The sequence below is a fragment of the Vipera ursinii genome, assembly GCF_947247035.1.
Source record: "Vipera ursinii genome assembly, chromosome: 13".
NCBI classification, from domain to species: Eukaryota; Metazoa; Chordata; class Lepidosauria; order Squamata; family Viperidae; genus Vipera; species Vipera ursinii.
Window position 1 is genome coordinate 17,032,932 of NC_139526.1, and position 14,249 is coordinate 17,047,180.

Consider the following 14,249-nt stretch of genomic DNA (forward strand, 5'->3'; position numbering starts at 1 on the left):
TTCTTGAAAATGTTTCGCTACTCATCCATGAAGCTTTTTCAGTTCGGATGAGAAGTGGAATGTTTTTAAGGGGGGAAAAAAAAAACAAAACAAAACACCCGAGAAAATCTAGTTGCCTTTTGGAAAAGAACTTTTTGGGACTCAGAAGCAGTCCTGGTTGGTCCTGATTGGGACTGAAGGTGCCGTTCACTCGAGGGCATCCTCCTGATTTTATTCTGCCTAAACAAAGCGCCCTTCTAGCACTGATAATGTTACCTAGTTGGGTCATGAAATGACTGCAAGAAAACAACCCAGCTCCGAGAGCACCAAGGACTCTACAGCTCAATTCTGAGCTACAAACATACAAAGGAAATCCTTCTCCTCCTCCTCCTCCTCCTCCTCCTCCACCACCACCACCACCTCCCTTCCAGCACTGATGATGTTACCTAGTTGGGTAATAAAATATCTGCCAAGAAAACAACCAAGTTCAGAGAACACCCAGGGCCCCCTACTTCATGAACGTTAGATGAGAAGGGAAAATAAAATAACATGGCCTAGTGCTAAGTTTGTTGGTCCTGATTATAATTCTGTTCTTCTCTTTTGCTTAATTGCTCAGGACAAAGTGCGTGCTGCGTGCTTTTTCCTTTGAATCTATGAAGGAAGGAGAGCAGGGAGATTAGCCCACATTTCTAAGGGTTTCCCCCCCCCTTACATCCTTATGATGGTTGATGGCACCCCGGCTGATTTATTCAAAGGAATCTCCAGTGCCAGACGTTGCTTAATGCAGAGGAGAAGGGAGGCCATCCGTAATGTATCAGCAGAGAACGTGGCACCTATCTCTCCGCACCCATCAATTTCACTCAGAGAAAATCAACGCGGTGAGGAATACTTATTTAATTGTTTATCATGGCCACTATTGATTCTGATTAAAATGTGTGGCATGTAATAAAGCAGGCATTGATTAGTGATGCCACAGTGGCTTGTCTTTGAATTAATTTGAATCAAATTGAGAATCTAATTTGATTCAATTCCATCAGCACCTGTTTCGGTAAATATCTACTCCTGGCTGCCTGGGTCCCCAACAGATTTCTACAAAGAACAGCTTGTGTTTTGGCATTTCTCCCTTCCGTCCCTCTGCCCTTCTGAAAACATTCGCCATTAAGACACGGTGTGTTTTAGCACTCGGTGGGTGGACGGTGCCAACGGGATGATCAGCCGTGCATCGACAAGCATCCTCTCCATGTCAACAGCCTGAGTGGTATGAAATGGTGTTGGGGTCGGGACTAAGGTGTCCAGGTTTGTTCCACTTGAAGACTCAAGGAGTTGGCCAGGGGTGGGGAGAATGTAACGTGGGGACCTAGAGTGGGAAAGCACGTTGCATTGTGGATTGGTTCTCTCTTGGACCAAAAGATTTAATGTGGTGGAATCACTAGCTAGAGTAGAAGGGGGAGTGAAGAGTGGGTGTAGCTTGGAGTCACTTGGTGGGAGGAAGCGGCAGAGGCCAGACTAGTGAAGTCTTTATCTGCCTGTTCCCAAGTGAATGTAGTTAGTCTGGCGAGATTCTTATACATACCTAATCAACAATAAAGAGGGGTCCTTTGTGCTCTCTGAGCTTGCTTGTTTTCAGATGTTTCATTATCCAAACTAGGTAACATCAGCAGTGCTAGCTTTCCTCCTCCTCCTCCTCCTCCTCCTCCTCCTCCTCCTCCTCCTCCTCCTCCTCCTCCTCCTCCTCTTCTCCTCCTCCTCCGCTTCTTCTTCTTCTTCTTCTTCTTCTTCTTCTTCTTCTTCTTCTTCTTCTTCTTCTTCTTCTTCTTTCTTCTTCTTCTTCTTCTTCTTCTTCTTCTTCTTCTTCTTCTTCTTCTTCTTCTTCTTTTTCTTCCTCCTCCTCCTCCTGCTCTCCTCCTCCTCCTCCTCCTCCTCCTCCTCCTCCTCCTCCTCTTCTTCTTCTTCTTCTTCTTCTTCTTCTTCTTCTTCTTCTTCTTCTTCTTCTTCTTCTTCTTCTTCTTCCTCCTCCTCCTCCTCCTCCTCCTCCTCCTCCTCCTCCTCCTCCTCCCACCAAACCCCACTCCCTTCTATCTCTGATGATGTTACCTAGTTTGGGTAATGAAATGTCTGCAAGAAAACAAGCGAGCTCAGAGACTACCACAGACTCCACATGTCAACCCTGAGCTACAGATATTCTCCTTTATTAGTGCAACAATAGAGAAATGGCCTGGACCTAGTGATGGAGTTGTTTCCTTGCTTCCTTGTGCCTGGCATGAAATCTCTTTCCTCCTAAGCATTTCAAAAGGTTTCTCTTAACGCCACCCAGCTTCCTAACTGCCCCCAGGTCCTCCACGGCATTTGAATGATTCAGAGAGCAACTGATTCAACCACCAAGATACAGTGTAGACCGATTATCCTGTTCGTCATTGTTCCATCATTCACTGTCTGATTGGAAATTGTTTTCCCGGATGGCAGGTGGATGGATGACTTTTCAACTCGTGGTCCTCGCCTTCCTGATTCTTGATGTTCTTGGCAATAAACATTCATGCTTTGGGGCCCTTCTGATTGAATTGCTAATGTATGGAAGGGTGTCCTTGAGCATGACTTGGAAGGACGGATTTGTGCAGACTGGCTGCCATTTTCACTCAAATTGTTGGACTGGTTCAGCCAATCGTATAATAAAGAATGGTTCTGTTTACTTCGGGTCTTAATTAAATTGGCCAGCTCTTCCTTGAGGTGGGTTAGAATCAAAGTATTTCTTCTCAGCCCCAGCCTTCCTCAAATCTTCCGCTGACATGTTAGGTTCCTTCTTCATTCCAAATGGGTTATGCAATTATAAAGAAGATTCGTTTTAAGAGGAGCGAGGTAGGCCAGGAGTCTAAATTACAATCTTTGGGGATTTTTCACTTCAGGTTTATTTTCTGATCTGGGCATTTTCTTTGTGTGTCGGCTGGAAGAATTCTGGGAGTTGAAATCCACCGTGGAAGAGGTTGACAAATGCAGGGAGTCCTCGCCTTATGGCCCGAAATTTCTGATGCTAAGCAAGGCGGTTGTTAAGTGAGTTGTGGTCTTTTTATGACCTTTTCTTTTTGGCCATGTTTGCTAAGTGAATCACGTGGTCGTTAAATGAATCTGCCTTTCCCCATTGACTTGTCAGAAACTGGCTGGAAAGGTTTTACATGGCAGTCCAGGACAATGCAACTGGTGCGATACATGCCAGTTGCCAAGCGCTCAAATTTTGATCACATGACCATGAGGATGCTGCAATAGTCATTAAGTGTGAAAAATGGTCATACGTCTGTGTTTTTCAGTGCCATTGTAACTTTGAATGGTCACTAAACAAATAGTTGTAAGTTGACGACTATCTGTACTGCAGCAGTCCTCTCTCTCTCCCACCCCATTCTTCTGTTATCTATCTATCTATCTATCTATCTATCTATCTATCTATCTATCTATCTATCTATCTATCTACCTACCTACCTACCTACCTACCTACCTACCTACCCTGTTCTCCAATGGATGTTGGTATTAATGCTAAGACATTTTTCCAGCAAAAAAGACAGGATAAAAAGAAGAATGGGGTGGGAGAGAGAGAAGACTTTTGCACTTTTAATAATCGCACGGAACAGTTAATTTCAGCAGGTATAATACGAAGTTTTCTACAGACCCCATAAAGTGCAGGAATCTTGTCTGGTTTTCCACCCCAGATTGGTGGCATCAGACAGACTTGAGATGAACTTGGAAGGTAAGGAGGCTAAGACCTTGTTCATAGTTGAATGGTGACCATGAGATCATTCCAAGATTTGGGGATTTATTGGGAAGTCAACAAAACATTTCGGAAGACTACAATGCCAACCTCCTTCCATACGATTGCCAAAGGAAGGGCTTTCCGTTGGTGTCCATTAATGATCGGCAGGGTTGGGCAGATAGAGCTGCAGAGGCTGGGAGGAAACGGATCCAACTTAAATTATGATTTACAGCGTTATACTTGTTTTGGCCAAGCTGTCAGCATTATTTCTGAACGGGCACGGGTTCCATCTGCTCCTTGTATGTTGTAAGTGAACAATTTATGACATGAGCATGGGAAATCTTCAGCGTGCAATAATAAGCATCCATGAAGCAGCCTTGGAGCTTCCTAGGACCGGGTGAGGGAGCTTGAAATGACATCAAGGATGGCAGAGATAGGAATGGGGAGTAGGTGCTTCATAGAGTTTTCTAGAAGGCAATTTTTTGCATTCACAAAAAGATTACCCCCCCCCCCTTGATTTCAGATTTTACCTGTCAATGGACAGTAAGTAGAACACGTCCGTGGGAAAGTAGCTGACGTGTAAATTGCATGTGGATGTGCATTGGTGTACATGAGTGAAGATATACTAGCCATACTTCTAATAATGGTCTAATAACCTGGAGCATAAAACTTGGGGAAGTCAGTTCTAGGTCATTATCATAAATTACTGAGGCTATGCTGGATGTTCTGGAGTTATGATGGACATGTGAATAAAGGTTTTCTAGGTTTCAGGATCTGGCTGGCACCAACACAATGCTCAAAGGTCACTTTTGGGTACTAGATCCTGACAGCTACTCAGAGATGTTGGATGCTGAGTAGATTTCTTTATTTATTTAGTGCATGGCATATCGTACATGGATTAGCAATGTATATATAGTAATGTTTCACCGAGAAATGATAGATAATTTCATTATAGCAATAGCACCAAGACTTACATACCGCTTCACAGTGCTTTTACAGCCCCTTCTAAGCAGTTTACAGAGTCAGCCTGTTGCCCCCAACAATCTGGGTCCTCATTTTACCGACCTCGGAAGGATGGAAGGCTGAGTCAACCCTGAGCTGGTCAGGATCAAACTCTTGGCAGTGGACAGAGTCAGCCTGCAGTCCTGCATTCTGACCACTGTGCCACCAAGGCTCTATAATAATTGTATTGTATTGTATTGTATTGTATTGTATTGTATTGTATTGTATTGTATTGTATTGTATTGCATTGCATTGCATTGTATTTTGCAATAATAACATAGATAACTCCTCTTTCACCTGAGTAGATATAATCCAGCTTCTGAGTGATACCTATGAAGAATTAGCTCCTATTCATCCCCAAGAGGAATCTGACCCACAGCGTCTGTCAGGATTATAACGAAAATAAGCACTGCAAGGTTGTTTTGGCCTTTATTTTCCCATTTGCTCCCTTCTCCTGGGAAGCCCTTTCCACAAGGCCCATGGTTCCTCAAGGACATTTAATTCAGACACAGCAACCCAAGATAAAAGCGCACACAACGAAACTGCTTGCCCTTGGCTCATTTTTCCTTCGACAGTGATAGCACAGGCTATCTTCATTTGTTTTAAAGGACAGGGCATCGGTGGGAAAGGGACGACTGCAAAGATCAAGGTCTTGCATCAACACATGAAAGACCAGCTACGGCCAAGAAGCCCACCATCTTGGGTACTGGGGAGAAAAGAGAATCCAGAATAACGGAGTTCAAAGGGACCTTGGAGGTCTTCTAGTCCAACCCCTTGCTCAGGCGGGAGACGCTGTACCATTCCAGACAAATGGCTGTCCAATCTTTTCTTAAAACCCTCCAGGGATAGAGCACCCACAACTTCTGGTGGCAAGCCGTTCCACTGATTAATTGTTCTCGCTGTCAGGAAATTACTTCCTTACTTCTAAGGCTGGATCTCTTTTGGATAAGCTTTGACTTTTATTCCTAACTGCAGTTCTTACCTCTCTTTTCCGTAGTGATCACAGTTGCCTCCAAGGGCTCGCCCCAACCCTGACGGGTTTTGGCCGAAGCTCGGAAAATATACGCGGATTCAGGGATGAGATCGGTAGCTGCAAACTGTTGGACTGTCGACCCCACTTCCACCGTGGTGAACTTGTTGGGGCTGCTGGATGCCAGACGGTAAGCGATCTGATACCCTAAATTCAGAGAGACAAAGGATTGAGATCACCCTTACGAGGATACCGACATGCGCACAAACAGAATAATAACATTATTGTTGCAGTTGAAGTTAGCTCCTCCGGTTTTTTTTCGTGAAGGGAAAATGTCAAGACGATTAGCCCACCCCCCATTCCCTTATTTAACTTAAAGGGAAACAGTTGACTTCTTTTTTTTTAGGATGGATCAGCTAAGTTTGTAACGCCTCTCCCCCTTGGGTAAAAGTCTGATTCAGTACATTATCTGGGAAATCACTGCAAAAAAAAAAAAAAAAAAGGCTTCTGAGCGATAATCCACCATGAAATGTTTGAAATGTTCACAGCTCCTTCTTTTGAGTGAGATACTAGAGCCATTTCACTTCCTGGAGCATATCCATGTGCTCTGCAAACATGGTACAGTTACATGTCTAGTTTAATGAAGAGAAGGACCAGGGGGGACATGATAGCAGCCTTCCAATATCTGAGGGGCTCCCCCAAAGAAGAGGCAGTCAAGCTATTCTCCAAAGCGCCCGAGGGCAGGACAAGAAGCAACGGATGGAAACCAGTCAAGGAGAGAAGCAACCTAGAACTAAGGAGAAATTTTCTGCAACCCTGTATAACTCTGGCTCACCATCGTTTCTACTATCCATGCAAAATGGATGAAGTTGTGACTTCCGTAAGACGGAGTCTGGAAGGAATAAGGCAGGGGTCTTCAAGCTTGGCCCTTTTATGACTTGTGGACTTCAATTCCCAGAATTCCTCAGCCAGCATGCCTGGCTGAAGAATTCTGAGAGTTGAAGTCCACAAGTCATAAAAGGGCCAAGTTTGAAGACCCCTGGAATAAGGGGTCTCATGAAGTCCAAACCTTTGGAAAATGTTTTAAGTGGCATGAACTTTGGGTGACGAGATGGAGCAGATGCTAACTAGCTTGCCTATTTTTTTAAAAAAAATGTTTATACCACCTCAATCAGAATAACAGAGGGACCTTGGAGGTTTTCTAGTCTGACCTGTTCCTCAAGCAGGAGACCCTACATCATTTCGGACAAGTGGCTGTCCAGTCTTTTCTTAAAAACCTCCAGTGATGGAGCACCCACAACCTCTGGAGGCAAGCTGTTCCACTGGTTAATTATTCACTATCCCCTTTCCGTTGGGGGGGGGAAAGATAGGACTTCCAACAGTGTTCTTAGGAATGTCAAAAACTGTCGTAAAAATATACAAATAGTTTCTGCCTGCTGGTGACCAGACACATAATAGGAAGAGTGTTTTGCAAAGGCCACATTTTATTACACGGTGCCTCCATAATCCGTCTACTCCTTTCCTGCAGGTTTGCCTACAAATTATGCTAATTATAACCTGCACCTCACAGTTCTTTCTTCTTCCAGTATTGAGAAATTTATTGAAAACGTCTATGCCTCCATACCCACATATTCTGAGCTGGGAGATATTTTCAGTTTGACTGATGTCAATTCTCAGCCATCCTGTTGCGGGTGGCTTTTGCGTCAGCTATTTTATGCTTTTGTTTTTTAAATTTGCTGCCATTCCAGTTGCTTTCCTTTCTAATTATTGTGCATTGTCTGGCTTTTAATTGTTTTATTGTTCTTTTAATTCTATATGCTGCTTCCCAAGTCCCAAGGAAAGAAAACGAGATAAACATAATAAATCTAATCCAAATGTTTGTCATGCTTTTGCTCTTAATTTTCTTCTTCCTTTTTTATAATGTGGCACTTGGAAAAAAAATGCTTTCGGAAACCAATCACCACACACACCATGCAGGAAAATTTTGATAGGGATGAACGGATCCTTAAGAAAAAAATCCCTTTTACTGCTGCTTTGGTAACACAATTTTCCTTAAAAAGTAGAGAAATAACCAAAAAAAAATGACCTCCAGAGCAACGTTTTATCCCTGCTTCAGTTTGGATGTTCTCCAGAATTCCCTTTTGCTATAACATTTTGGGGGGAGGGGGCACATGTTTTTTTTATTATTCAAGGCTGGCACCATAAATTGTGCATCTAACAAAGCAGCTTCACAGGGTACCACAGCTGTGATAGCAATAGCACGTAGACTTATATACCGCTTCACGGTGCTTTACAGCCCTCTCTAAGCAGTTCACAGAGTCAGCCTGGTGCCCCCAACAATCTGCATCCTCATTTTACCGACCTCAGAAGGATGAAAGGCTGAGTCAACCTTGAGCCGGTCAGGATCGAACCCCTGGAAGTCGGCAGAATTAGCCTGCAATACCGCCTTCTAACCACTGCGCCACCACGGCTCAGTGTAAACTACAATACGGAGCCCTGCAAGATAATTGCTCATCACTTGCATGGATGATAAAATTAAATCATCTAAAAGGCTCTGTAAAGACTGGGGGGGGGGGGGGGAAAGGTCAAAAGCTTGGACATGCTTTTCATGGGATCACAACACTAGATGAGTTTCAAAATTATAATCCCAGTTCTGTGTTTAATCTGCAGCCGATGGACTTAGTTACATACAAGTTGTCACAAACAATGTGACAGTTCTGACTTAAGCTGAAATCCATTAAAAATGTCATCCTCTGCTCTTGGGTTTAGGCATCAGGCTTAAATGAAATGCAATGCATTTGATGAACAAGAGGCTGGTGGCAATCCATCCGTGAGTGGATCAACGTATTAGATACTTTCTCATCAGTATTATTTGTGTAACTCGAAGCTACGTATTTGCATAAGGAACTTATGGTTAGCGAAGAGCAGCAGAGTTCTCTGAAATCTGCAAAGCACTAATAGGAGTATTAGCAACCAGGTGGTGCTGTTAGATATTTGCATTAAACAAGTTTAATCTCCAGAGATCATTAACTAGGAACCCTTTGTATGGGAACTTCAGGGGGGGAAGAAGAGAAAAACCAACTGGTAATATCTTTAGCTTTATCCTTTCAAGATGCGATGCCGCCTGATGAGGCTGAACACTGTGAATCCTTGGGAGGTGAGATCTGAGGAAGTAGACTTTGCCTGAAGCCTTCCATGATGGTCTTTCTCAATCTACTCTGCTCTTGGTGCAGAGTCCCAGAATGCTCCTCGGAGAAAGAGGAAGGAAGGTGCCAGCTAAGGAGAAACTTCCTGACAGTGAGGACAATTAATCAGTGGAACAGCCTGCCACCAGAAATCGTGGACACTCCATAGCTGGAGGTTTTTTAAGAAGAGGCTGGACAATCACTTGTCTGAGATGGTATAGGTTCTCCTGCTTGAGCAGGGGGCTGGACTAGAAGACCTCCAACGTCCCTTCCAGATTCTATTCTATTCTATTCTATTCTATTCTATTCTATTCTATTCTATTCTATTCTATTCTATTCTATTCTATTCTATTCTATTCTATTCTATTCTATTCTATTCTACATTCCACTATTCTATTCTATTCTATTACTATTCTATTCTACAATCTGTCTATTCTATTCTATTCTATTCTATTCTATTCTATTCTATTCTATTCTATTCTATTCTATTCTATTCTATTCTATTCTATTCTATTCTATTCTATTCTATTCTACAATCTGTCTATTCTATTCTATTCTATTCTATTCTATTCTATTCTATTCTATTCTATTCTATTCTATTCTATTCTATTCTATTCTATTCTATTCTATTCTATTCTAAAGAGGCCTGGATATTTCATTGGAAAAATTACAGGAATTCCTTGACTTTCAGCAGTTTGTTTAGCGACCATCGAAAGTTACAAAAGCACTAAAAAAAGCGACTATTAAGCGACTAAATAAGATTTCCTTTGGCTCCAGAAATACAGTTGGGAAAAAATAACCCATTTCACGGCAGGAAAAATAACCGAAATAGCCCTTGTCGATTCTATACTGTTCTTATTTCAAGCCAATTTGAGCCTGGGACAGCTAAAAAGAAATGGTCAGATTAAAATCTGCTATTCAAGAGGTCTCCAAATTAGTCCCCAAACCACGCTTTAAGGAATCAACCTTCAAAAGGCAGTCAAACACTGCAGTCAAATGCTGGGATGGGCAACTTCTACGAGGCCAGGGGAAGCACCGGTGAACTCAAACAAGGAAAATCAATAGAGGTAAATGGAAAGTGTTCAAGGAGAAATGAACGAATGCCCCCAGGGCTGCAGGAGCAAGACAGCAATAAATGCAAAAAGCATTTTGAAGGCCATTAAGACCTGAAGAATAGAAAGTCGGAATAAAACAGGAGTCAAAACATCGCTAAACACGTAAAAGAACATCATAAGGCCATATGTGTGTGTGTGTGTGTGTATTTTCAGAGTTGAATGGAGAGTGCCAACCTCTTTTAAATGGAAGGCTAATTGAGGTGCCCTCCAAGAGGAAATGATTCGGAGACCCAGAAAGATTCAAACAGGAATGGAGAATTGTCCAGTTCCTGTTGATTTTAGATGGTCAATCCAGAGGTATTTTCAAAAAGGCAACTGGACTTTCTTTTTTTTCTCTCCTTGAAACATTTCGCTTCTCATCCAAGAACATAGAATGAAGGCTACTGCTAAGCTTGTAAGCCACCCTGAGTCTTCAGAGAAGGGCGGGATATAAATGGAATTAAAATAAATAAATAAATAAAATAAACTGGACCCAAGAAAGTCCAGTTACCTTTTTGAAAAGCATTTTTGGGTCAATCACGACCTGCATGATTGAGAATCTCCACAGATGGCCAACTTCCAAAACTCAACCTTCGCCTTTTCCCAGGTAAATTTTGCTCTTTCCAAACAACCAGAAGCAAGCAATACTCAGCTGATGTAGCTTCTGGCTGGCTTTTTCTACATCCCAGGGCAGTTCATGGGGCATGTCACCAGCCTTCCCCAAAATTGGTGCCCTCCAAATGGGTTGGGCTTGATTTCCCATCATTCCTTAAAGAAACATTCAATGGTTATTGCTACATCCGCTCTGCTAGTTTGTTGTATGTTGCTTAAAGCAATATTTCCCTAGTAATTTTCCACCGTTGTTTGGCTCTGGCTTCCCTATATGCACCTGATTCTCGTCTCCCTTTAGATTAGTGGAAGCCCTTTTACACAATCTGTGGTTTATAATTAGCATCCAGAGGTGCGCTACAAGCTGTCTTCAAACAAACGCAGGATCTGCTGGCACACCACTGCTTTCTGAGCCAAATAAATGGCAACGGTTTAATGTGTCTATTAAATGTTAGGTCACTCTAAGTCATTTCTTCCCTCAGAGCAAACAAGCAGGAGCAAGAACAGGTTTTGCACTCTGAATACTAATGCTGGTTTTATACTCATCGTCACCTTCCAAAGCTCTTCAGGTCTAGCAGGACCATGTCTGAGCAAGGAGACAAGCATTAATGGAGGAGGGGGAGGAGGAGGAGGAGGAGGAGGAGGAGGAGGAGGAGGAGGAGGAGGAGGAAGAATGTTAGTGGTAGTAGAAGAGGAAGAGGAGGAGGAGGAGGAGGAGGAGGAGGAGGAGGAATGTTAGTGGTAGTAGAAGAGGAAGAGGAGGAGGAGGAGGAGGAGGAATGTTAGTGGTAGTAGAAGAGGAAGAGGAGGAGGAGGAGGTGGAGGAGGAGGAGGAGGAGGAGTAATGTTAGTGGTAGTAGAAGAGGAAGAGGAGGAGGAGGAGGAGGAGGAATGTTAGTGGTAGTAGAAGAGGAGGAGGAGGAGGAGGTGGTGGAGGAGGAGGAGGAAGAGGAATGTTAGTGGTAGTAGAAGAGGAAGAGGAGGAGGAGGAGGTGGAGGAGGAGGAGGAGGAGGAGGAAGAATGTTAGTGGTAGTAGAAGAGGAAGAGGAGGAGGAGGAGGAGGAGGAGGAATGTTAGTGGTAGTAGAAGAGGAAGAGGAGGAGGAGGAGGAGGAATGTTAGTGGTAGTAGAAGAGGAAGAGGAGGAGGAGGAGGAGGAGGAATGTTAGTGGTAGTAGAAGAGGAAGAGGAGGAGGAGGAGGAGGAGGAGGAATGTTAGTGGTAGTAGAAGAGGAAGAGGAGGAGGAGGAGGTGGAGGAGGAGGAGGAGGAGGAGGAGGAATGTTAGTGGTAGTAGAAGAGGAAGAGGAGGAGGAGGAGGAGGAATGTTAGTGGTAGTAGAAGAGGAAGAGGAGGAGGAGGAGGAGGAGGAGGTGGAGGAGGAGGAGGAGGAGGAATGTTAGTGGTAGTAGAAGAGGAAGAGGAGGAGGAGGAGGAGGAGGAGGAGGAATGTTAGTGGTAGTAGAAGAGGAAGAGGAGGAGGAGGAGGAGGAGGAGGTGGAGGAGGAGGAGGAGGAGGAATGTTAGTGGTAGTAGAAGAGGAAGAGGAGGAGGAGGTGGAGGAGGCGGTGGTGGGAGAGAAGGAAAAGAAGAAGAAGGAGAAGGAATGGTAGTGGTGGTGGAAGAGGAGGAGGTGGAAGAGGAGGTGGTGGTGGAGGAGGAATGGTAGTGGTGATGGAAGAGGAGGTATAGAAGGAGAAGGAGAAGGAGAAGAAATGGTGGTGGTGGTGGAAGAGGAGAAGGCATAAAGAGAGGATATGAAAAATGGAATGCAAAATGCAGTGTTTATTCAGGGCCTCCAAGTCACGTTCTTTAAAACAAGGATTTAAATTTAAGCCATTTTTCTCCCCTGGGACTTGCTGCATTTGCACGCTCACTGCTAAAATGCTCAATCATGCTTTCATGCCAACTATTGGCATCTTCAACGTATAGGAAGGCCTTACAAGCTTTCTCATGTCGCCACTTCAATATCTGGATTCCTTCATCATTCAAGTGAAGAACTTTAATAGGTTGTGGATAAACGGATTGCCAAGATGTGAGGAAGGGCAAGCAAAACCCACCAAAGGGATGAGAAAAGAAAATTAATTTGGTTTCATTTTGTGCGAACAGTGTAAAATATTAGAGGTGGCGGGATTTTTTTTATTTTATTTTTTTGTGGAACGGAACCACCATTTTTGTGCTAACCCCCGACACGAAAAGATGCTTTTCTGTCTTTCGGGGTTTTTGACTTTGAAAACATCTCGAGAAGATGGTTTCTGTTCTAACTCTCCCCGTCACCATTTGCTTTTCACTTTCACTTACCAAGGATAATTCCGTTTGGCTCCTCAGGAGCCTGCCACATAATTTGCACAGATGTCAGCCTCACTTCAGGAAATACCAACCGCACTGGGGGACCCGGGACTGCAAGAAAACCCGAAACAATACCGTTATGATGGCTACCTGCTGAATTGTTCAAAAATATCCAGATATCTTGGCCCTTGGTATAAAGATCCTGCTTGCAGAAGGTTCTCGACCCAACCTAGCCTTCTGGAAAAAGGACGTCCGAGATGAAAAGGATCCAGTGGAAGAACTCCAGAAGTTTTCTGGAGACACGTTTCCTTTTGGAGTAGAAAGTCCCCATCTCTAGTCTTGTGAAGCGTCATGGCTGTTCACTGAGCTAGAGAGACCAAATGTTTGAACTTCTAGAGGTAAATCATAAATGGTACAGAACTCAAAGAGAATGAAGAATTTTCTGCAATGTGAAAAGTTTGCCATTTGGGGAGTTAGCCTAGCCTGGAGTCCTTGAGCTAACACATACCCAAGAAGTACATTTACATTGGGTTCTTTAGCAAATGAAAGTTGACCTCAGGAGATATCAACAGGCAAGGACCACTGAAGATTCTTCATGGTTGGACCACGTTCTACAGACATGAAACTCCTGGCACCATATATCACAGCCCTACTGAACTTCACGTCCTCTGGATGTTTCAAACTACAGCTTCCAATGAGGAGAGACATTGGCTGGGCAGATGGAAACCATGGGAGCTGTAGTCCAAGGCATCTGCTGGGTGCCAATTAGGTTAAGGGGGATATATCAATGTCCTATGGAGACACTGAATTATCTCGAGAGGGAGAGGTTAATTTCCACATCATCCGTTTCATGAATATTCACCCGGCACATTGCTAGCTTCCCAAATGAATTATCTTCTAATTGCATGTACTCATCGTGAGAGCCTCTGATCTTCGTGAGCATCAAAGGGGTGGGGGGAGCGGGTGAACAGTGACACAGATGACAAATTACCTACAGCAAGGTCACCAGGGGGACGTAATGATAATTTGCAAACCTGGAGGCACCTGAAGCCCAAATCCCACCTCTCCTCTTACCTAGGATGTTTTTAATTAAACTGGTCGGGGAGGAATCAAGCAAGCTTATGTCAGGAGTTTGGGAACGGAAGAGCAAATAGCACCATTTGTCACCCAGGGCTGGAGGTAGGATCAAGTAATCAAATCCTGATTTGTTAGCTAGCTTAGCAAGGTTAAGCCAGACTGTGTGTACACATTTAATTGTCCATCTCGTTAGGATCTCATGCAACAGCCTCCAAGGGGTTACGGAGAAGCAGTTTACTCCAATAATCCTGGGAAGTACTGAGTCCCATCAAAAACCCCTAGGACAAGAGGCAGCGGCTCTGGATTCAG

The 14,249-nt window shown here is 43.8% G+C and overlaps 1 protein-coding gene and 1 long non-coding RNA gene across 3 annotated transcripts in view; both read right to left on the bottom strand.

Moving 5' to 3' along the window:
- The window catches only part of LOC310646477, a 417,476-nt gene that overhangs the window by 65,631 nt on the left and 337,596 nt on the right, over positions 1–14,249 (bottom strand). The gene's annotated exons all lie outside the window — the stretch shown is intronic.
- SDK1 (sidekick cell adhesion molecule 1) overlaps positions 1–14,249 on the bottom strand; it is a 331,319-nt gene that overhangs the window by 49,084 nt on the left and 267,986 nt on the right. For both annotated transcript variants that reach the window (XM_083372962.1, XM_083372961.1), the window contains exons 28-29: positions 12,876–12,974; positions 5,700–5,894 (exon numbers count right to left, since the gene is read on the bottom strand). In XM_083372962.1, coding sequence (XP_083229088.1) covers positions 5,700–5,894; positions 12,876–12,974 — 294 coding nt within the window. The remainder of the gene's footprint in view (positions 1–5,699; positions 5,895–12,875; positions 12,975–14,249) is intronic.